At 55.4% G+C, this 23,485-nt stretch overlaps 1 protein-coding gene across 1 annotated transcript; it reads left to right on the forward strand.

Moving 5' to 3' along the window:
* Positions 1–3,277: 3,277 nt before the first annotated feature.
* GIGYF1 (GRB10 interacting GYF protein 1) lies at positions 3,278–20,315 on the forward strand. The gene is made up of 25 exons (XM_060255550.1): positions 3,278–3,320; positions 4,971–5,100; positions 5,408–5,503; positions 6,594–6,705; positions 6,817–6,928; positions 7,029–7,069; positions 7,245–7,442; positions 7,538–7,767; positions 8,867–9,026; positions 9,133–9,330; positions 9,542–9,690; positions 10,664–10,823; positions 11,515–11,825; positions 12,342–12,442; positions 12,577–12,684; positions 12,978–13,078; positions 13,592–13,674; positions 13,770–13,865; positions 14,252–14,374; positions 14,501–14,665; positions 16,981–17,156; positions 17,311–17,468; positions 18,757–18,920; positions 19,304–19,445; positions 19,542–20,315. The coding sequence occupies exons 1-25, from the start codon at positions 3,286–3,288 to the stop codon at positions 19,592–19,594; spliced, it is 3,402 nt and encodes a 1,133-aa protein (XP_060111533.1). The 5' UTR covers positions 3,278–3,285; the 3' UTR covers positions 19,595–20,315.
* The last annotated feature ends 3,170 nt before the right edge of the window (positions 20,316–23,485 follow it).

Here is a 23,485-nt window from a genome sequence, read left to right on the forward strand (position 1 = left end):
TCTGTGCAAAGAAAGTATTAGGAGTCTTGATAAACTCGTGTGCGTAATATTTGTTTATTTATTTATTTATTTATTCATGATTTATATCCTGCCCTTCCCACAAACATTTGTTTGTGTCTTGAGGCCTTCGAACAACTGATGTTTATTCCGTGTTTATAATTTGTCTACAGTTTATTATATATTGTTTTATATTATTCTGCTTTTTAATTGTGTATTTTAAATTGTCATTTTATAATGATGTTATCTGCCCTGAGCCGGTTCCTGGGAAAGAACAGAAATTGTCTAAAATAAATAAATCGGTGGCTTTTGTGTTAAGCAAGCTGGCCGCCCCTGCTGCAGGCTGATCCTGCACTGAGCTGGACTAGATGGCCTCCATGGCTCTGTCCAGCTCTATGATTGTAGCATTCTGTGATGGTGCCGCTTCCTCGGTGTGGTCTTCTGTGTCTTCTAATGCAAAAGCCTGAGCCTCAGAGTTGGATTAGTTGCTGTTTCCCATAATTGCAGGGGGCGAGGTGTAGATCGAAGGGAATGCTTGCTGCACATGTTCAGAAGCACTCATTCTTCCCCATAATCTGGGGTATATTCCTCACTGAAGTCTTGTCCCTGGCGCATCTGGGGGAGAGGAAAGCAGGACGAAGCAGGCTAAAGCTAGTTGCTTATGGGCAGGAGTTGCCCTTCCATGCAGGAATCACACTCCTCCCCCCCCCCCCCCCCGTGTGCAGACTTCCCACTGAGGTCCCGTCTTGTCTTTTCCAGAGTTTCTTCGCTGGGATTGAGCCCCTGACTCTGCCGTGGGGTCCTTCTGGGAAGCTGACTGTTGCCTTGGGACAGAGTGGGCTCCAGGAGCAGCCTCCCCCACCCCCCCCTGAGCACACGCATTGGGGGCTGGCTCGTCCTTCCTTTGCTGCCTGCTGTTCTCTTCTCCCTCTCCCCACCCCCTGCCATCGTCCTCCTTGGCGGCTCTAAAGGGAGCAAGGCGTTGTGAGGGGCAGCAGCTTTCAAGGTGAGTGACTCTCCCTCCCTCCCTCCTTCCGGGAGGCCGGGGATGGCCTGGCATCTTCTCTCAACTCTGCGGCCCTCTTTGGTAGCTCATTTCTTCCCATTTTATACCTTGGTGTGGGTTGGCTTTGGAGGCCCCGTCGCAAACATGCCCAAGAGTGCATACTCAGGATATGGCCGTGAAGTGGGACAGTGGGAAGAGCTGGTGTGGGCTGTGGCTCTCTGGCAGAGCATTTGCCTGGCATGTTCCCTCCTTGGCATCTTCCAACTAGAGGGACCAGGCAGGAGAGGATGGGAAAGACCTGTTTACCTGAGGCCCTGGAGAGAGAGCTGCTGCTAGCCAGAATATCCAGTACTGACCCTGGTGGACCAAGGGGAAGGGGGGTCTGATTCAGTCGAGGGCAGCCTCGTGTGTGCCTGAAGTGTGATGAGGGACAAAGGGCAGGGAGTGAAAGGATGCCATGGGTGGCTAGGGAGGGCAAGGCCTGGCATGGCGGGCACAAATCCGGACTCCGCTTGGCTCTTCGGGAAATCTCAGTTCTTGAGGTGCTGGCTGGTTGCGTGCCAAGCTGTTACGTGGCTGTAACAAGGGCGAGCATCATTCACAGGCCCAGGGATTTCTGGGTCATGCCTGAGAAAAAAGGCATAAGAGCATAAGAGAAGCCCTGTTGGATCAGGCCAATGGCCCATCCAGCCCAACTCTCTGTGTCACATAAGAACATAAGAGAAGCCATGTTGGATCAGCCCAGTGGCCCATCCAGCCTAACACTCTGTGTCACATAAGAACATAAGAGAAGCCCTGTTGGATCAGGACAATGGCCCCTCCAGTCCAACACTCTGAGTCACATAAGAACATAAGAGAAGCCATGTTGGATCAGCCAATGGCCCATCCAGTCCAACACTCTGTGCCACATAAGAACATAAGAGAAGCCATGTTGGGTCAGGCCAATGGCCCAACCAGTCCAACTCTCTGTGTTACATAAGAACATAAGAGAAGCCATGTTGGATCAGGCCAGTGGCCCATCCAGTCCAACACTCTGTGTCACATAAGAACATAAGAGAAGCCCTGTTGGATCAGGCCAGTGGCCCATCCAGTCCAACTCTCTGTGTCACAGAAGAACATAAGAGAAGCCCTGTTGGATCAGGCCAATGGCCCATCCAGTCCAACACTCTGTGTCACAGAAGAACATAAGAGAAGCCCTGTTAGATCAGGCCAGTGGCCCATCCAGCCCAACACTCTGTGTCACATAAGAGAAGCCATGTTGGATCAGGCCAATGACCCATCCAGTCCAACACTCTGTGTCACATAAGAGAAGCCATGTTGGATCAGGCCAATGGCCCATCCAGCCCAACACTCGGTGTCACATAAGAATATAAGAGAAGCCCTGTTGGATCAGGCCAAAGGCTCCTCCAGTCCAACACTCTGTGTCACATAAGAACATAAGAGAAGACAGTGGCCCATCCTGTCCAACACTCTGTGTCACATAAGGACATAAGAGAAGCCATGTTGGATCAGGCCAAAGGCCCCTCCAGTCCAACACTCTGTTTTACACAGTGGCCAAAAAAACCCCAGGCGCCATCAGGAGGTCCATCAGTGGGGCCAGGACACTAGAAACCCTCCCACTGGTCCCCCCCCCCCCGCAAGCACCAAGAATACAGAGCATCACTTGCCCCAGATATAAGAACATAAGAGGAGCCGTGTTGGATCAGGCCAATGGCTTCTCCAGTCCAACACTCTATGTCACACAGCGGTCAAAAAACCCAGGCGCCGTCAGGAGGTCCCCCAGTGGGGCCAGGACACTAGAAACCTTCCCACTCTTGCCCCCCCCCCAAGCACCCAGAGGCAGCCTCCCAGAAAGCTTCTGGGCACTCGCCTGGCAGCTGCCACTGCTTGGGGACCCTTTTCTCTCTCAAGCCTTACGTTGGTCGTCTGTGTGTCACTTTCCGTTACCTTCTTGCAGGCTCCCTGCTGTTGACTCTGGTCCCCAACTAGGAAGAGTGATCCTGGGTGCGGATTCTTTAGGATACAAAAGAGGTGGGCAGCACGTTCTAACAATCCCCTTTGCTTCCGCCCTCCCCTTTTGGCTCTGGAGGGCAGGTTGTGAGAGCCTCCTGGCTGTGGATTCTGAAGAACCCTCCGGGAACCTGGTTTCCTCCGTTCTCCTTTTCTGCTTTGCTTGGCAATGGCTGGCTTTGAATTTCTTCTTTCTCTAAGGTCGTTGCAGAAGAGGAGCCAAAAAGAGAAGGGGGTCACCTGTGAGAGCGCCACCCAGGAGGAGCGGCAGGATGGCAGCTGAGACACTGACTTTTGGGCCTGAGTGGTGCGTGGCTGCAGCCGTCTCTCGGGCCCCGGGCAGCTGTGGGAAGGGGGGGGGGTTGGTCTGAGGGTGAGAGGTGGGCTTCTGCAGCCTGAAGAGTAGGTGAATGGGACCCCTTGTTCTTTTGGGAGGCCCCCTGCAGAGCAGAACAGTCTCTCTGATTGGTTGGCTGCCCTCTCCTTGGCACGCTGGGACTTCTCTAGTCGTCGTCTCTGTAGACCTGAAGGAAGCACAGGGCTTGAAGCTTGATGGCAGAGCCTGCTGGGCCACAGAGTCCATCCTGTTCCAGCCAGCTGCTCTGGACAGCTCAGCAAGCAGCACAGAGGCCAGGGCTCCCCTCCTGGGACTGGGCTTTGGAGGTTTCCTTTCATTGCCACAGGGGATTCCTCATTGTAATCCCTTGTTGAGTAAAGAGAGCCAGTTTGATGTAGAGGCTAAGAGTGCAGACTCTAATCTGGGAAAAGTGGGTTCAGTCCCCACTCCTCCACAGGCACCTGCCAGAACGACCTTGGGTCACTCACAAGTTCTCTCAGAGCTGTTCTGCTCAAAAGCAGTTTCTGGCAGATCTCTCTCAGCCCCACCCACCTCACAGGGTGTCTGTTGTGGGGAAGGAAGAGAAAGGAGATTGTAGGCTGCTCTGAGACTCTGTCCTTGAAAGGGCAGCTTCTGGGCGAGCCCTCTCAGCCCCACCCACCTCACAGGGTGTCTGTTGTTGGGGAGGAGGGGAAAGGAGATTGTAGGCTGCTCTGAGACTCTGTCCTTGAAAGGGCAGCTTCTGGGCGAGCCCTCTCATCCCCACCCACCTCACAGGGTGGATGTTGTTGGGGAGGAGGGGAAAGGAGATTGTAGACTGCTCTGAGACTCTGTCCTTGAAAGGGCAGCTTCTGGGCGAGCCCTGTCAGCCCCACCCACCTCACAGGCTGTCTGTTGTGGGGGAGGAAGGGAAAGGAGATTGTAGGCTGCTCTGTGACTCTGTCCTTGAAAGGGCAGCTTCTGGGAGAGCTCTCTCAGCCCCACCCACCTCACAGGGTGTCTTGTGGGGAGGGGAAGGGAAAAGAGATCATAAGCTGCTCTTGAGACTCTTTTGGGTAGTGAAGGGCAGGGGATAGATCCAGTCCCTTCTTTTTCTTTTGCCCCCTCATTAACTTTATTAGGTGCTCCCGAGTTTTTGTGTTATGGGAGAGGGAAGAAAAAGCTCTGTGTATTTGCTTTATCAAATGTATTATTTTATAAACCTGCAATAACATCAGAAGAGCCCTGCTGGGTCAGATCAGTGAAGGTCCATCTAGTCCAGCCTCCTGTCTCACACAGTGGCCAGCCAGTTCCTCTGGAGGGCCAGCAACAGGGCAGAGAGGCTGAGGGGGGCCAACAACTGGGCATAGAGCCTTCCTCTGATGTTGCATTCTGGCCCTGGTATCCAGCAACCTTCTGCCTCTGAATGCTAAAGTTCCTTTCAGTCACTGTGGCCAGTAGCCATTGGTAGACCTCTCCTCCCTGCCTCTCTCTATCCCCTTGTTGGCCCAGCAGGCCCTTCCGGGTGTTCTTAGGGATAATGAGGGGCAGGGCAGGCCTGGGGCTGGGGTGGGCTGCCACCTGCCACGGAGGAGCCAGCCCAGTCATCTGATCCGTGTCCTTCCTTCTTTCCTTCCTTAGGCTCCGTGCGCTCTCTGGTGGTGGCAGCATCACATCCCCGCCACCTTCACCTGCCATGCCAAAGTACAAACTAGCCGAGTACCGATATGGGCGGGAAGAGATGTTAGCACTTTACGTCAAGGACAACAAGGCGAGTGCTGCGTGGCTGCCTGCCTGCCTTGGACGTGCTCACGAGGATGCAGCCCGCTCTGGCTTCTGGAGCCCCCCCCCCCATCCCTTGAGCCAATGACTTGGCCTTGATCAGGAGTGTCCGGATTGTACCCTGCAGGCAGCACAGAAGGGAGGAGAAGAAGCCCCCTTCTTGTTGGAGACATCCTCCACCCCCACCCCCAGTTTCGACACGTGTGAGGGGGGTTTGAAACGGCGGGGGCCTGAGGGACTTCTGTCTTCGTTCTGCTGACTGTGCCTTCCTTCCCCCCCCCCCCCACCTCGGGCAGGTCCCAGAGGAGATCCAAGACAAGGAGTTCTCTGCTGTCCTTCAGGATGACCCTCTGCAGCCGCTGGCGTTGGTACCGTTGACAGAGGAGGAGCAGGTGGGTAGAGACTTGCCTTATTTGAGAGAGAGAGCCAGTTGGGTGTAGTGGTGAAGTGTGCGGACTCTTATCTGGGAGAACCGGGTTGGATTCCCCACTCCTCCACCTGCACCTGCTGGAATGGCCTTGGGTCAGTCAGAGCTCTCTTATCTGGGAGAACCAGGTTTGATTCCCCACGCCTCCACTTGCAGCTGCTGGAATGGCCTTGGGTCAGCCAGAGCTCTCTTATCTGGGAGAACTGGGTTGGATTCCCCACTCCTCCAGTTGCAGCTGGAATGGCCTTGGGTCAGCCAGAGCTCTGGCAGAAGTTGTCCTTGAAAGGGCAGCTGCTGTGAGGGTCCTCTCAGCCCCACCCACTTCACAGGGTGTCTGTTGTGGGGAGGAAGGTAAAGGAGATTGTGGGTCGCTTTGAGACTCTGTCCTTGAAAGGGCAGCTGCTGTGAGGGTCCTCTCAGCCCCACCCACCTCACAGGGTGTCTGTTGTGGGGGAGGAAGGTAAAGGAGATTGTGAGAGCCAGTTTGGTGTAGTGGTTAAGTGTGCAGACTCTTATCTGGGAGAACTGGATTTGATTCCCCACTCCTCTACTTGCACCTGCTGGAATGGCCTTGGGTCAGCCATAGCTCTTGTAGGAGTTGTCCTTGAAAGGGCAGCTGCTGTGAGAGCTCTCTCAGCCCCACCCACCTCACAGGGTGTCTGTTGTGGGGGAGGAAGGGAAGGTGATTGTAAGAGAGCCTGTTTAGTGTAGTGGTTAAGTGTGCGGACTCTTATCTGGGAGAACTGGGTTTGATTCCCCACTCCTCCATTTGCATCTGCTGGAATGGCCTTGGATCAGCCATAGCTATTGCAGGAGTTGTCCTTGAAAGGGCAGCTGCTGTAAGACCTCTCTCAGCCCCACCTACTTCACAGTGTCTGTTGTGGGCGGGGGTGGGGAGATATAGGAGATTGTGAGCTGCTCTGAGTCTCTGATTCAGAGAGAAGGGTGGGGTATAAATCTGCAGTCTTCTTCTTGCGTGGGGAGTGCGGGGTGAGGTGCAGCCTGCGGGAGCTTCTCCCACTTCATCTGGCTTCTCTCTTTCCTTGCCTTTCCAGAGGAATTTCTCCATGTCTGTGAACAGTGTTGCAGTGCTGAGGCTGATGGGAAAGGGGGGCGGGGCCACCCCAGCTGGTGTCTCCCGTGGGAGAGGCAGTGCACGGAGTCGAGGTACAGGGACGCGGTGGCCTTTTGCCCCCAGGGAAGCCTGCATCCATTGTCCCCCCCCTCCCCCCCCGGTCACGTGGCTGTTTGTGTAGTGACACCTCCCCCACTCCGCAGGCCGAGGTCGGGGCGAAAGCAGCTTTTACCAAAGAAGCGTGGAGGAGGCGGAAGGAGCGTTTGGCCGTGGTGGCAGTCGGGAGATCCACCGCAGCCAGAGTTGGGATGACCGGTGAGTGCGGGAGGCGGGTGCTGCAGAGGGGCTGCTGGGGGCATCTGCTCCCTAATTTCTCTGCTCTGAACCCCCCTCCCCATTCTCTTCTCTTCTGCAGAGGAGAGCGGCGGTTTGAGAAGCCCATTCGCCGGGAAGGAGGTACTGCTGAAAGAGCGGGGAGTGGGGGGCCGGCTTCTGCCGTGGGGGCAGGGCTTTCCCTTCACAGGGAGATCTGCCTTGCAGCTTGTGAGACCTTTCCCATTTGGGGGGGGGGCAGCTGCAGCTTTCCTCTGGGGAGTCTAACAGGCCTCCCGTCCTGGCTGCTTGTTGCTAGCTCGGGCCCCATTTGAAGAAGGGGCCCCCCCAGGCCGCAAAGACTTTGCCCGCTCAGACAGCGACAACTGGCGTACGCTGCGTGAGGAGCACGAGGGCGAAGAGGAAAGCGCCGTGGCTGCCACGACTGCAGGGGGCAGCTGGCGGCAGAGTGGAGGGGTCCGGCGGGAGAGTGAGCGCTGGCGGTCGGCCAGCCCAGGTAGGGTGCCTTGGGGTACGTGGGGAGGGCAGATGCTCTGTTTCACACCGGTGGAGTGGGGCCGCACTGACTCCCCCCCCCCGCCCCCTCTGCAGACGGAGGGCCTCGGTCGGCCGGGTGGCGAGAGCACGGTGGAGAAGGGCGCCGGCGGAAGTTTGACTTCGACTTCCGGGACCGCGAGGATGAGCCCCGGGGTGGGCGCCGGCACCGGCACAACAGCGACAGCTTTGAAGAGGACAAGGATGGCCTGCCTGAGTGGTGCCTGGAGGATGAAGAGGAGGAGATGGGGACTTTCGACTCGTCTGGGGCCTTCATGCCCCTCAAGGTATGCGGCAAAGGAGCTGCCTCTTCTGCCCTGGCTGGCTTCCAGCAGGAGTCCCTCAGAACTCCCAAGGGGGAGACTTTGGTTTGGTGGCCTCTCCTGTCTGTCCTCATCTGCAGAGACCTGTGGCAGTAGCAACCCCTCAGGCTGCAGCTCTGAGCAGGGAGGTTATAAATCAAAGACCTGGATTTAACTACTGTATAACTTTTAATGCCGTTTTAAATTATTGTATATATTGTATAATGTTTTATCTGAATGTTGTAAGCCGCCCTGAGCCTGCCTAGATTTTATAAATAAAATCTAATAATAATAAATAATAATAATAGGATGGGGGAGACTTGTCAGCAGTAGTCTGTGCGAAAAGGAGCTAGGGGTCTTAACGGATCATACGCTGAACATGAGTCAACAGTGTGATGCAATGGCTAAAAAGGCAAATGCAATTTTAGGCTGTGTCAACAGAAGTCTAGCGTCCAGATCATGTGATGTGATGGTATCACTTTACTCTGCTCTGGTAAGACTTCACCTGGAGTCTTGTGTTCAGTTTTGGGCACCACATTTTAAGAAGGGTAGAGACAAGCTGGGTCCAGAGGAGGGCGATGAAGATGGTGAGGGGTCTGGAGACCAAGTCCTATGAGGAAAGGTTGAAGGAGCTGGGGATGTTTAGGCTGGAGAGGAGGCGGCTGAAAGGTGATAGGATCACCATCTTAAGGACTTGAAGGACTGTCCTAAAGAGGATGGTGTGGAATTGTTTTCTCTGGTCCCGGAAGGTAGGACCAGAACCAATGGGTTGAAATTAAATCAAAAGCGTTTTCAACTAAACGTTAGTAAGAACTTTCTGACCGTTAGAGCGATTCCTCAGCGGAACAGGCTTCCTCCTTGGGAGGTGGTGGGCTCTCCTTCCTTGGAGGTTTTTAAACAGAGGCTAGGTGGCCATCTGACAGCAATGAGGATCCTGTGAATTTAAGGGGAGGGGTTTGTGAGTTTCCTGCCTTGTGTGGGGGGTTGGACTAGATGACCCTGGAGGTCCCTTTGGGGGGGGGAGTAAGCTTGCCTTGCAAAGCTCATGTTGCAATCCTGTCCCCCCCCCCCACTGCTTCTGCAGAAGAGCCCCAAAGAGCCCATTCCCGAAGACCAGGAGCTGAGTTTCCTTCCCTTGCAAGAGGAGGATGAAGAGGAGGAGGCCCGGGCGGATGCCAAAGATGGCGAGAGGGGAGAGAGTGGCAAGGTCCCTGCTGCCCCCACTGTCGAGGGGGCGGAGAGAGGTATGAGGCCGAAGGGGGGGGGGCGCTGGGAGGCTGGAAGGGGAAAGGGAGGAGCTCCGGCAGGCTGAAGAGATTGGCTGATGGGTGCCCTGCCTCTCTCTCTCAGAGCGGATGGAGCTCCAGCAGATGCCTGATGAGAAGACAGCAGCTCCTCCTGGGGCTCCATGGCGCTCCGGCCCTCCTTTCTCCACGGCCACTGATGCTGTCGCCACCGCCGCCATTGGTGAATGTGAGAGTAGCGTGCCGGGGGCCGCCTGCAAAGCAGAGGCTGCCGGGTGTGTCAAAGAGGTGGAAACTGCGAATGGTAGGTGCCCGAGGGGGATCTGAGCTTCCCCACACACTGCTCACGTTGAGGCTGCGGAGTAGGGGGCTAGGGAGGGGCTCCTCAGGCTCATGCAGGCAGTGATGCCTCTTCATGGTTGCAAAGGCTACGGCATCGCCTGCATGGCCTCCTGGCCCCCGATGGGTCTGTGCCGTGGAACTGACCCGGCTCCCTCTCTTGGCTGCTCTCCCAGGGGCTCCGGGCATCCTGAGCCACCCGGCTCGGATCAGCCCTGCTGCCGTCTCAGCCATTGCCTCCACTGCTGCTGTTGCTGCTACTGCTGCTGCTGAATTCACAGTTGGGGACAACGAGGACGAGGATGGAATGAAGCACCTGCAGCAGGCGAGCGAGGGGCAGAAACATCCCTTGCAGGAGGGGGCTTCCCCGTGGGCCTTTGGGGTTCTTCCCATCTTCCTCTCCTGCCGCGCCCTCCTGTGGGACTTCCTGTGTTGCGAAGGAGAGAGGGAGAACTTGTGGGAATGTTGGAACCGTGCTGGTTTTTCTGGGTCTCCAGAAATATTGATTATACACACAAAACCAGCTCTCCTGAACTGCCTGTTTTAAAAGTATAAATGCAAATCCTTTTAATGCACTACTTGGCATATTTACGGGGTTTAGAAACAAAAGTGCCTTAATTTTCACTAGCATAAGTTGCAAATAGTCCCTTTAGTTAATCCCAAGGTCCTTGAGACGTTGCCACCTGGGAGGTAGGGGAGGAGGGGGGGGTCCGGAAAGAATTTACAAAACAAATGTTGTGTTTGACACAGGACTTCATGCAGAACACATGACTTCAGTAGAAATGAGTCTGGAAGAGGTCATTTGCCATATCTGGATGTCAGATTAACCATTGAAAACATGGATTTCCTTAATAATGGACACTGTTACCATTAATTGTGTCAGAGAGCGACTGGCTAAAATTTTCACGCTTAGACAAGGAACAGGTTCTGCTGGTGTAGGGCCATCCATAGAATTTTCTCACTAATACGTGTCGAGTTAATAAAATCTTTTCTTAAGAAGCACTTCACTCTCCAGATTTCCCAGTGTTTATGCTGGAAAAATTGGGGAACGGTCGTTGAGGGGGGGGGATTATTTTTCTTCTGGGGCTTCCCTCTCTCTGGGGGAACTTGCCGTTTGTTTCTGGAAATGGCTCCCGAATTGTCCCGGGCAGTCCCAGCTGCGTCTGCGCTTCTATCTCCCGCCTCGGTCAGTTCCTGTCCAGCCTCTTGACTCTTAGGAGCCAGTTTGGGGAAGCTACAACAGAAGCGTCCCTGACCCCCTCCTCTCCCCTCCCCTCCCTCTTCCTCACCTCCTCCAGGAAGCAGAGAAGATGGTGGCCTCCCTGCAAGACAGCTCCCTGGAGGAGGAGCACTTCACGCAGGCCATCGGGGACCACCGCAACACTGCCGCGGCCCTGCCCCTCTCCCACGAAGCCGCCATGAAGTGGTTCTACAAGGACCCCCAGGGGGAGATCCAAGGTGAGCATTGCCTTGCCTGATCTGGAGGGCGGAGGCGGGGGGTGTGTGGAATGGCCTGGGGTCAGCCAGAGCTCTTGCAGGAGTTGTTCTTGAAAGGGCAGCTTCTGTGAGAGCCCTCTCCAGCCCCACCCGCCTCACAGGGTGTCTCTTGTGGGGGAGGAAGGGAAAGGAGATTGTAGGCTGCTCTGAGACTCTATCCTTGAAAGGGCAGCTACTGTGAGAGCTCTGTCAGCCCCACCCACCTCACAGGTTGTCTGTTGTGGGGAGAGAAGGGGAAAGGAGATTGTAGGCTGTTCTGAGACTCTGTCCTTGAAAGGGCAGCTTCTGGGAGAGCCTCTCAGCCCCACCCACCTCACCGGGTGTTTGTTGTGGGAGAGGAAGGGAAAGGAGACTGTAGGCTGCTCTGAGACTCTGTCCTTGAAAGGGCAGCTACTGTGAGAGCTCTCTCAGCCCCACCCACCTCACAGGGTGTCTGTTGTGGGAGGAGAAGATATAGGAGATTGTAAGCCGCTCTCTGATTCAGAGAGAAGGGTGGGGTATAAATCTGCAGTCGTCGTCGTCGTCTTCTTTAGATCTTGGAAGCTAAGCAGAGTTAGTGCTCAGTAGTACTTGGGTGAGAGTCCAGGGTTGCTACGCAGAGGCAGGCAACGGCAAGCCACCTCTGGCCTCTTCTCTGCCTCCTCCCCGCCAGGCCCCTTCACGACCCAAGAGATGGCTGAGTGGTTCCAGGCCGGCTACTTCACCATGTCCCTTCTGGTGAAGCGGGGCTGTGACGAGGGCTTCCAGCCACTGGGTGAAGTCATAAAGATGTGGGGAAGAGTGCCTTTTGCTCCGGGCCCGTCGCCGCCCCCATTACTGGTGAGGAGGGAGAGGGCCGCGGGGGTGCTGAAGGTGCTTGGAGAGGGACGGGCACCAGAGCAGGCAAAGCCGGGGCTGGCCCACCTGCGCCCGCACCACAAGCGCCCGTTCGGAGCAGCGCTGAAGCAGGATCTGACACGTGAGGTGCGCCACTGCGTCTGTCGCCATGTCGGGGAAGGGCAGGGCAGGGGCTTGGCTGTGTGTCCAGCAGGAGGAAGGACCCCCCCCCCCCGGCCCCTTGGCGCCAACCTCCTGGGGGTGCTCTTTGGGGCTCCTTCCCTCCCAGATGCTGAGGGTGTCTCTCTCCTCCTCCTCCCTCCCTCCTTTTTGGACGGCATGGTGTCATCCCCGATAGCAGGAGGGGCAGGCTGTTGGTGTTGCTCCAGCCCCTGGGGGGTGGGGGTGGGGGGAGAGGGGGAATACCTGCTGGCTCAGTTCTGCTGGTCCTTGGGAGCGCCCCCCCCCTCCAACGGCTCTGCTTCAGACCCTTGTGGCTTGGGGGCTTTTTGCTGCTCTGTGTGATGCCTGGCTGGGTCCCCTGCTGGGCCCCTGGGAGGGAGGGAGGGAGGGGGGGCCCTGCTCTGCGGCCTCTCCGGCGCACCCCCAGTGCTGGGCTTGTCATCGGGATTGTGGGTGCTCCTTTCTCTCCCGCTTGCCCAGGGAAACATGGACCAGGAGCGCCTGAAGAAGCAGCAGGAGCTGGCAGCCGCCACCCTCTTCCAGCAGCTCCAGCACCAGCAGCTGCTCCAGCTGGCCAACAGGTAGGCGCCTCCTCCTGGGGCCGGGGGTGGGGGCTCCAAAGCAAGGGGGAGGAAGAGGAGGCGGAGGGACGCAGTCTCGGCAGGCCCATCCTCTCCTGGCTTCCTGCTGACGGGCTCACCTCCTGCTCTCCCAGCAGGCAGCAGTACGCCCAGTGTGCCCTCCAGCAAAAGGTGGCGACGGGAGATCTGACGCAGCAGCAGCTGGCCACTTTCCTGCAGCAGCTGCAGGCTCTCAAGCCCAGGTAAGGCCGAACGGACACACCTTCCTCCACTTGGTGGGCGAAACCCCACAAAGGCTTCTGGGCCTCGGCTGCCCATCGCGGGCTTCAGGCTGGCTCTCCTGGCCGCCCTCCCAGGCAAGCCCTGGCAGTGAGCTGCTGCTTCACCCTTGTCGGGTCGGCCTTCTCTGGGCCCAGAGTGTGTGTGTTGGGCGGGGGGTGGGGGTTGCTGCCTAGGAGCCTGCCGGGGAAGTCGCAGGGCTTGCTCCAAAAGGCAGGCGGATGACAGGCTGCTCTTGCGTGTCCTCCTCCTGCAGAGCCGGGGAGCAGGGGATGATCCCTTCGATGAACCGATCGATATCTGTGCCAGACACCGGGTCCCTGTGGGACACACATACCTCAGCCTCATCACAAGCAGGTCATGCTGCACGGCGGGGAGGGTCTGAGCGCTTCTGGGGAGCGGGGGCGGCCCACTTGCAGGAGGGGGTCCCTCGGCTGCACTCCTGGACTCTCGCGGGCTTTCAGATCGCCTTTCAGCCCTTTGCGATGTGGGAATAGTGATGCCTTGCGGGCTTCTTGTGAATATGTACATGGCAAATCAAGCAAGCAAGCGGACCGCTCTCCTGGGGTCTTTAGCATTGAGAACGCTGGAAGCACAGTTGGGAAGCGTAGCCGCAAGCCGCTTTGGGAGTCTGCTGGAGGGCCCTTCCCCTGGGTGGTTTCCAGCAGAGAGCCCGTTCCAGGCAGCTTCTTCACTTGTCCCTTCGTGGCTTCCAGCTGGGCTGTTTCTGTGGCTCAAGGCCGCGAGCAGGACTCCCCCCTCGCAGTCCCGACACGTTTTCCTCCTCTCTGGCGAGGGCCAGGCCTAGGTTGCTCTTTGGGTGCCGAGGCCCCTGGAGGGATGCTGAAGGCTCCCTGTTGTGCTTTGCAGGTGGTGAAGCCAGCTTATGGGATGTTCCCATTAGTTCTTCAACTCAGGGTCCAATCTTAGAACAACTTCAACTGCAGCATAAAGTGAGTGGTGGTTCCAAGGAGGGGAGGGGGGCGTCCCATGCCTGGCCTGTGCTTGGCCAACCATGCGTGCTTTTCCTCCCTCCCCCTCCCCAAAGCTACAAGAGCGGAGAGGTGCAGAGCTCAGAGCGAAGCGGGACGAGGACGAGCGCAAGCGGCGCCGGGAAGAAGAGGAGCTGTACAGGCGCAAGCAGGCAAGGCTGGGGGGGCGGGGCTGCTTCTGTGGAAGCGTGGTGGGTGGAGGTAGCAGGGCCTCCTTCACAGAAGATCCCCCCGCTCTGTGGAGCTTGCAGGAGCCTTTGGAATTCTGGCACAGTCTGCTGGGCCCAGCCCCAAAACAGCTGCCTGCCATGTCTTCCCTTCAGCCGCACGGTGGAGATAGAGCCTTGTGCTGTGATGGAAGCGGCTGCCCAAAGGAGGACAGCAAACCTGCTGGGCCGAAGCCCCACCTGGCCGTACCTGCCTTCTCGGAGCCCTTGGCTGGAGCCAGGACTTGTGTTTGCAGATGTTGCAGCACATGTGGGGGGACCACATTGGGAACTCCTGCTCTGTTCTGATCCTTCCTTCCTTGCTCCTCCAGCTGCCCTCTTCTTCCTCCTGGGGCCAGCAGTCGGTGAACAGTGCCTCCTCCCAGAACAGCTTCAGCATGGCTGACATTCAGAAGCTCGGAGATGCCCGGGCGTGCCGGGAGCTACGGGAAGAGGTGAGCCTGGTCACGGAGGGCGGAGGGGTGTGTGTTGGAGGCTGGGGGGGGGGCAGCTGCATTCGTCCCAGGAGGGGAAGGGCTTGGTCTCCTGGCCTCACGGCCGTTCTCCCTGTTGCTCTCTAGTGCCGTCAGCAGGAGCTGCTGTTGAAGCTGCTGCAGCAGCAGCAGAATTCACACCCTCTGTGGGGAGGGTTGGCCAAACAGAATGTCTCCATGAAGGCTTTGCTAGAACTGCAGCAAGAGACGGAGCGGCACATGCAGAAGCAGCAGCGGGCCCAGCAGAGAGCTGTGAGTGGACCCCACTGCCAGCCTGGCCTCCCGGGGGTCTTGGACCAGCCCCATGACAGGCACACGCATTGCTCATTCCTCACCCCCAGTGCTGCTGCTGGTGCACCTCTGGAGGTCCTCTTTCTGGGGCAGTCCTTTGTGCTTTGGGGAGGAGAGGGGGGCACCCAGAGAAGGGCTTCAGTTGGTGAACGCTGGGGCTGGCGTCCCTTGCAAAGGATTCTGGGCCCAAATTCAGCCAAGCCAAGGCTGAAGCCAGCAGTGGGAGCCATGGCCTGCATTCTGGGGGGCTCGCCTTACCTGGCTGTTTGCTTGGGGCATCTTGTACAGTTGGAGTTTCAGGTCATCTCCAGAGGCATCTTGCCGTAGTTGACGCTTGTCATGTGTGGGCTTGAAGTCAATGTCTGGCTGAGGGAACGTGGCCTCTCTGTTCTTCTCCAGCTCCCAGCTGGCCCCAGTAGGAGCTCCTGCAGTGCAAGTGGGGCCCTGTTGGATCAGGCCAGTGGCCCATCCAGTCCAACACTCTGTGTCACATAAGAACATAAGAGAAGCCCTGTTGGATCAGGCCAATGGCCCATCCGGTCCAACACTCTGTGTCACATAAGAACATAAGAGAAGCCCTGTTGGATCAGGCCAATGGCCCATCCGGTCCAACACTCTGTGTCACATAAGAACATAAGAGAAGCCCTGTTGGATCAGGCCAATGGCCCATCCGGTCCAACACTCTGTGTCACATAAGGACATAAGAGAAGCCCTGTTGGATCAGGCCAATGGCCCATCCAGTCCAACACTCTGTGTCACATAAGAACATAAGAGAAGCCCTGTTCGATCAGGCCAATGGCCCATCCGGTCCAACACTCTGTGTCACATAAGAACATAAGAGAAGCCCTGTTGGATCAGGCCAATGGCCCATCCGGTCCAACACTCTGTGTCACATAAGAGAAGCCCTGTTGGATCAGGCCAGTGCCCCTCCAGTCCAACACTCTGTGTCACATCAGAACATAAGAGAAGCCCTGTTGGATCAGGCCAATGGCCCATCCAGTCCAACACTCTGTGTCACATAAGAACATAAGAGAAGCCCTGTTGGATCAGGCCAGTGGCCCATCCGGTCCAACACTCTGTGTCACATAAGAACATAAGAGAAGCCATGTTGGATCAGGCCAGTGGCCCATCCGGTCCAACACTCTGTGTCACATAAGAACGTAAGAGAAGCCCTGTTGGATCAGGCCAGTGGCCCATCCAGTCCAACACTCTGTGTCACATAAGAACAGAAGAGAAGCCCTGTTGGATCAGGCCAGTGGCCCATCCAGTCCAACACTCTGTGTCACATAAGAACGTAAGAGAAGCCCTGTTGGATCAGGCCAGTGGCCCATCCGGTCCAACACTCTGTGTCACATAAGAACATAAGAGAAGCCCTGTTGGATCAGGCCAATGGCCCATCCGGTCCAACACTCTGTGTCACACAAGAACATAAGAGAAGCCCTGTTGGATCAGGCCAGTGGCCCATCCGGTCCAACACTCTGTGTCACATAAGAACATAAGAGAAGCCCTGTTGGATCAGGCCAATGGCCCATCCAGTCCAACACTCTTGTGTCACACAAGAACAAAAGAGAAGCCCTGTTGGATCAGGCCAGTGGCCCATCCGGTCCAACACTCTGTGTCACATAAGAACATAAGAGAAGCCCTGTTGGATCAGGCCAGTGGCCCATCCGGTCCAACATCTGTGTCACATAAGAACATAAGAGAAGCCTTGTTGGATCAGGCCAATGGCCCATCCAGTTCAACACTCCGTGTCACATAAGGATCAGGCCAAAGGCCCATCTAGTCCAACACTCTGTCATACAGTGGCCAAAATATATATCACGCACACACACAGATTGGGTAATAGCCACTGATGGACCTCTGCTCCATATGCTTATCCAATCCCCTCTTGAAGCTGGCTATGCTTGTAGCCGCCACCACCTCCTGTGGCAGTGAATTCCACGTGTTAATCACCCTTTGGGTGAAGAAGTGCTTCCTTTTATCCATTCTAACCTGATTGCTCAGTAATTTCATGGAATGCCCATGAGTTCTTGTATTGTGAGAAAGGGAGAAAAGGACTTCTTTCTCTGCTTTCTCCATCCCAGGCATAATCTTGTAAACCTCTCTCATGACACTTCAGTCCACACAGCCAGTCCAAAGACCTCACCTGGCCTCTCTCATGGGGTGGGTGCCAGGAAAGGTGTTGGCATGTTCCAGGGCACCTGTGAGCACCATGGTGGGAACGCCGGACTAGACACTGCCGCTCTTTCAGACTCACTCCTTCTCTCTCTTGGCAGCACGGGGGCCACAGCCTAAACAGCTTGCCCTCTCAGTGGGGGGTGGACTCGAGTCCACTGTGGGGCGGACATGAGAAGAGCAGTCCCGTCAGCCTCTGGGAGGAGAGCCTGAAGAACGCCAGCCCCCTCGCCCGCAGCCTGGGCCTGAAGAACAGCCGCAGCAGCCCTGCCCTGGGGTGAGTCTGGAGGGCAGGGCAAGGGGGGGGAGGTTCCAGTCCGAAGGCCCTCCCTCCGCTGGGAGGCTCTCCTCCCCTCCCCTGGAGCCAGTCATAGCAGACAGGCAGCTCCATGAGTTCTCGTCTTCCCCGCCCTCTTCTCCTTCTGACTCAGGGACACGTACAGCGCGTCTTGTCGCCAGAGCAGGAAGAAGACGGACGAGGAGGAGAAGCTCTTGAAACTGCTTCAGGGAATCCACAAGCCCCAGGATGGCTTCACACAGTGGTGTGAACAGATGCTCCACGCCCTTAATACCTCCAGCAGCCTTGATGGTACCAGTCAGGAGGGGGGGTCCTGGGGGAGGGGAGGGGAGGGGCGGGAGCCAGACGACTTGTTGCAGTGGAGCGCTTGTGGTGAACAAGAAGGAATCCAAAGACTTTCCGGCTCAACGTTAGGAAGAAGTTCCTGACCTCAGTGGAAGAGGCTTCCTCCTTGGGAGATGGTGGGCTCTCCTTCCTTGGAGGTTTTCAAACAGAGGCTAGAGGGCCATCTGACAGCAATGAGGATCCTGTGAATTTAGGGGGAGGGGTTTGTGAGTTTCCTGCATTGTGCAGGGGGTTGGGCTAGGTGACCCTAGAGGTCCCTTCCCACTCTATGATTCTGTGATTCTGATAGAGCAGTTCCTCAGTGGAACAGGCTTCCTCGGGAGGTGGTGGACTCTCCTTCCTTGGAGGTTTTGAAACAAAGGCTAGAGGGGCATCTGACAGCAATGAAGATCCTGTGAATTTAGGGGGAGGTGTTTGTGAGTTTCCTGCCTTGTGCAGGGGGTTGGGCTAGGTGACCCTGAGAGGTCCCTTCCAACTCTATGATTCTAACTTCCTGACCATTAGAGCGATTCCTCAGTGGAACAGGCTTCCTCCTCGGGAGGTGGTGTGCTCTCCTTCCTTGGAGGTTTTTAAACACAGGCTAGAGGGCCGTCTGACAGCAATGAGGATCCTGTGAATTTAGGGGGAGGGGTTTGTGAGTTTCCTGCATTGTGCAGGGGGTTGGACTAGATGACCCTAGAGGTCCCTTCCAACTCTATGATTCTGTGAACTTCCTGACCGTTAGAGCGGTTCCTCAGTGGAACAGGCTTCCTCCTCGGGAGGTGGTGGGCTCTCCTTCCTTGGAGGTTTTTCAACAGAGGCTAGAGGGCCATCTGACAGCAATGAGGATCCTCTGAATTTAGGGGGAGGTGTTTGTGAGTTTAGAGCAGTTCCTCAGTGGAACAGGCTTCCTCGGGAGGTGGTGGGCTCTCCTTCCTTGGAGGTTTTTCAACAGAGGCTGGATGGCCATCTGACAGCAATGAAGATCCTGTGAATTTAGGGGGAGGTGTTTGTGAGTTTCCTGCATTGTGCGGGGGGTTGGACCAAATGACCCTGGAGGTCCCTTCCAGCTCTAGGATTCTATGAAGTCTCAGGAGCTGCATTCTGCCAGCCAGCTAAACACTTTGCATAGTGGCTTGCAGCCTCAGTCTGGGCTTTTGGGGAGTGGTGCAGCTGCTGGCCATGCCTGTTCCCCTGGGGTCTGCAGGGAGGGTGGGAGATGGCTTGACATACGCGCCTCATCCTTCTGCCTCAGTGCCCACTGTGGTGGCGTTCCTGAAAGAGGTGGAGTCCCCCTACGATGTCCATGACTGCATCCGCTCCTACCTGGGGGACACTGTGGAAGCCAAAGAGTTCGCAAAGCAGTTCCTAGAGCGCCGTGCCAAGCAGAGAGCCAATCAGCAGCGCCAGCAGCAGCAGGTGGGTGGGTGGGGCTGGTTCCTGCCTTTCCCCTTTGCTGGGCTGATGTTCCCGCTTCTGTGCTCTTTGGGGGGTCAGCCTTTCCCAGCCTCTCAGCAGCGCTGCCTGCGGCGGGGAGCTGTCTCTTGTGGTAGGAGAGGCTAGCAGTACCTCTGAGTTCTGTACTCCGCATCATGAGACTCTCTTTAGGCCATTCTGGCTGAACTTGGCCTTTGAGGGGAGGCCCATCTGCCTCTTGGCTTTCCTCCAAGAGGGGGGCCCTCTGGCCGTGGACCCAGTGCTTCCTCTGGAGTCAAACCTCCAGCCTTGTGGAGAGCTCCCTCGGTAGACACCTGCCGCCCCAAAGAGCATCTTTCTGACGCAGCTTTCTGTCCACCTTGCAGGAAGCTCCCTGGCTGAGCTCCAGCAGCCTGCAGTCCATATTCCAGTCCAACCACCATCCCAAGCAGCCATCGTTTGAGAACAGCCAAGCCGCGAAGATCAAGAGGCGCCCCATGATGCTCCATGCCGACCCCAGCATCCTGGGTTAGAGGGAACAGCGAGGAGGGCGGGAGGAGAAAGGAAGGGGGTTCCCCGAGGGGCGGGAGTCCCCTGACTGACGTGCCCCTTCTTTTCCTCCAGGCTATGCCCTTCACGGCTCCGCGAGTGAACTGGAACCAGTGGAGGACTATTGACCCGCCCCCCTCAGCAATAGGAACCCCTCTCTCTGTGTCTCCTCTCTGCCACCGCTGCCTTGATTTCACCGATTTCGGTTGGGGGTGAAAGTGCACTGCAGGAGAGATGGTCTGGTGCCCTCCACAGCAGCCCCCCCTCCCCGGGCAGGGGTGGAAGGTGGAGCGGTCAGTGGCGACGGAGGGTCAGTTGGCTGGACAAGGAGGATGTTTAGCACTTCTTTCCTTACAAAGCACCTTAATGAACAAACAAACAAAAACCTTTTCTGCCAAGGCACTTTATCAAGACTCTTTTTGTTTTGTTTTTTTACAGTGACTTGTTACAGATTCAAAAAAAAAGGAAAAAAAATACAAGGTTTTTTTTTTGAGATTCTGAAAGTTTTTTTTAAAAAAAATGAAAACCTACAAAAAAGTTTATCTTTAAAAGAAAACACTTATTTTTCACACGGGGATAAGTTTAAAATGTGAACAGCAATTTCACACAGGCTTGATATAAAAAAAAAAAGATTTATAAGACAAAAAAAAACTTGAAGAAATGCACTTAAAAAAAAAAAAGAACTTTTTTTCCCTCCTTTGGATAATTGTATCCCTCCATGGGTGTAAATACTGTTCAGAGACTCCAGCCCCGCACAGTATATTTTCTCTTACAAAGAGGCCGTTTTATATGAGACTTTTTCTTTTTTTAAAAAAAATTGCACAAAAATGCCTACCCTGGTTTTCTTCTATGTTTTTGGTGTCTTTTTTGTTCTTGTTGGGTTTTTTCCTTCTTCTTTTTTTGCCCTCCTGGATGTATGTTTCTGTTTGTCTAACAAAAAAGAAAAATCCTCTAAAAAAATAGCGAATTTACACTAACGATGAAGCGGGTTTGCTCACAGGCTGGTCCCAGATTCCTCGTGGCAGCTTCTTCCTGGAATCTTGCAAGGCTCCGCCCCCTTTTTATAGCCACTCCCACCGAACTCCTCTTTCGGCTACCAGACTTGTGACCCCCACCTGATGCGCACACCTGAAACATTTTTGGGGCGGTGGCCTCCTTGGCGCAAAGATCTCCTCTGTGTGTGTGTGCGAGTTGCACTTTTTATAAGCTCCAGAGTGTTGTGACTTTTTTTTATTGCCTCTTTTTCTCCTTCCCTATTCATGGTTTTTGTTGTTGTTGTTGTCTGGATACAGATAAGAATCAAATTGTACTGAAAAGTGTTCCTAAAGGGGGAAGCCGGCCTGCCGCAGACCCTCGGTGGCGGCTCCAGCCGTGCACTCGGAGCAGAATTGAATGTATCTGACTTGGGCAGCGGTCCAGCTGTGGAGCCCCACATGGCTCGCCCTTCTCCTCCCCTGCCCAGTCCCCGCTGCAGCATCTCTGGCGAAGAGGGGAGGTGCTGCCTGGCTGGGCTGGCGTCCTGTGTGCGCGCGCGCATGCCGGCTCGGGGTGGGGGGCTCTTTTTTAAAAACAAGGAAGCCGTTAATTGTCTTTGGTTTGTATTGGGACTCCTTTTTTATTTTTTTAAATCCTAACACCCCCCGCCCCTCCTTTTGGGGAGATGTTTTTGTGTATATGTGGGTTGTATATAGAAAACCTTTACAAATAACCTTATAATAATTTTGCTTGAATTAGGGATTATTTTGATTTTTGCTCACAAAGAAACTATTTCTTGTTTTTTTTGTTTACAATCCATCAGGACTCCCATGTGGCGGGGCCAGAGTTGCGCACACAGGGTACTCCGAAGTGTGTTTTTTGTTTTTTTTGGGGGGGGGAGATGTGTGGCATTAGAAGTCAATCACCCTCTCCCCCCCCCCAAGTATGATGTTGTCCAGAAGGGAGAGAAAGGGGGGCTGCAGTGATCCCGGCAGGGGGCTCTCTTGCTCCTTCTTCCCGCGTGAAGGTGGGGGAAGAAGGGCTATGCCCCCCCCCGCCTTCTCCAAATCGAGCATCTGAGGAGGACGCGGATCCTGCCTTGCCGGCCTTTCTGATTTGCTGTGAATGCCGCGTTGTGAACTCTCAGCTGCAGGAAGGACTTGGAAGCAGCCAGCGGTGCCCTGGCCTGCCCCCCCCCCCCCCAACGAGTGGATAAAAGGAGCCTCGGTGAAGTGCAGCTTTTGAGCAAAAAAAAACTCCCAACCGTACAACCATTTTTACATTAATGACCAAACTGGTGAAGAGTGCCCGGTATGTGTGTGTTGGTTTTTCTTTTTCTTCTTTTAATGTCCACTTTGAGAAGACCACAGACTTCTGCATGAAGGATTGTGGAGCTCTGACGCTGGTTTTTTTATATCATTTTGATAGTCCTTGTAATTGATACTGTGATGTTTTAATGGTTACTGTGTTAGAAGGCAGGATGAGGCCTTGAAGGGAAGGGGGGGATCTGCCCCTGATGTGTCTGTGTGGCCCCCCCACCCCAAAGACAGCAGGCTCTCCCTGCCTCGGGAGGGGGAGGGCTTTGGCTTTCTGCCCTCTCCTGTTTGCGTTGGTCAGTATTGGTCCACAAAGAAGAGCATCAGAGGATGGCCAAAGAGAGAGGATCCCCTGCCATTCCAGCTGCAGACAGCTGGTCTCTCCAGCACCGTCTGGGCCCTGGAGCCGGCTCTTTGGGTATCCCTCTCCTGCTGGGGCCTTCCAATTGGTGGGGAGACGCTCTTTCTCTCTCTCTCTCTCTCTCTCTCTTCCGCACAGCAGCGTTTCTGGGAGACAGGCGGCGACGGAGGGGCTGCCATCTGGGAGACGGGTGCCGGATCGCTTTCCTCGCCCCCTGGACGTTGCCTCAAGAATGTATTTGGAAAAGCTGCTGCTTCCCGGCCTGCTTCTGTCCAAGGGCTGCGTTTTTATTTTTTTTTTAATTTTTGTACGTTGACCCACCCTCTTTACCAATCATTCGCTTGGGTTGTGAAAAGGGCTGGGGGGGGGTGTTGCTCCCTCCACCCTTCTGCCATATTTCCCCCTCCCCATTTTATTTTCTTTGCACCAAAACTGGGGTGGGGGGGGCGGGTTGTACTGAAATAATAATCCTAAGACTTTATCAAGGTACGGGCAAAGTTTACACGAGAGCTGGCCGGCCCTTTTGGCCTGTCAGGCGGGGGTGGGGGGGGACAGCAGCTCCTCTCCTCCGGCTGCAGGCAGAGGCCGCTCCTGAAGGTTGTCTTTCGGTCTTTCTGTGTGTGTGGCGTTGGTATTTGTTTCTTTCCATAAAACTTTGGTTTGTGTTCTGGTCTCCCCTCCCTCATTCTCTGACCTTCATGAAAGGTGTGTGATTTCTCCACCTCCAGGATAAAGTGTGTGTGTGGGCGAGGTGGGGGAGCTTTTGCGTGTGTGAAGTTTGCCTTATCAGTTTTCTGGAAGAGAAATTTCAAGGGGAGGGATGTTGGGGATGGGAGAAGACCTTCAACGCATGTCCCCACCCTCCAGTATTATTTTTAAACGCCTAGCAATAAGGAGAAAAAAATAACCCAAGGTCTGGTGGGACTCTGTTGTAGCACATGGGAAGAGGCCGGAGAGACTTCCGTGGGCAGCTGCCCTGGGGGGTGGAGAAGGGGGCAGACAGAATCCACCCCATGGCAAAAGGGTGGGGAAGGGGCCAGAACTCCCCCGACCCTGCTTCTGGACTGTTGGTGCAGACCCCTCCCTCCCTCCCAGGGTGCTCCTATTGGTGCCAGTGGCTTCCTCAGTAAGAAGCCTTTGCAAGGGAGAGGGGTTTATTTTGGTTTTATCTGTAGGAATGTTTTAATTCTGCTTGTTTTTTTCTTTCTTGCAACCATTTGGAATGTGACGATGAATGTAAAATGGGGCAGGCTCGACCTTTCTTGGCTGGGGGGGGGGGCAGCTCTCCCCCTCCCTCACCTTACGCCAGAAGGAAGGGCAGAGGTTCTCTGTGTGTTCAAAGGGAATTTAGTTTGGAACAGCTTAAA

Source organism: Heteronotia binoei, chromosome 15 (genome assembly GCF_032191835.1).
Source record: "Heteronotia binoei isolate CCM8104 ecotype False Entrance Well chromosome 15, APGP_CSIRO_Hbin_v1, whole genome shotgun sequence".
NCBI classification, from domain to species: Eukaryota; Metazoa; Chordata; class Lepidosauria; order Squamata; family Gekkonidae; genus Heteronotia; species Heteronotia binoei.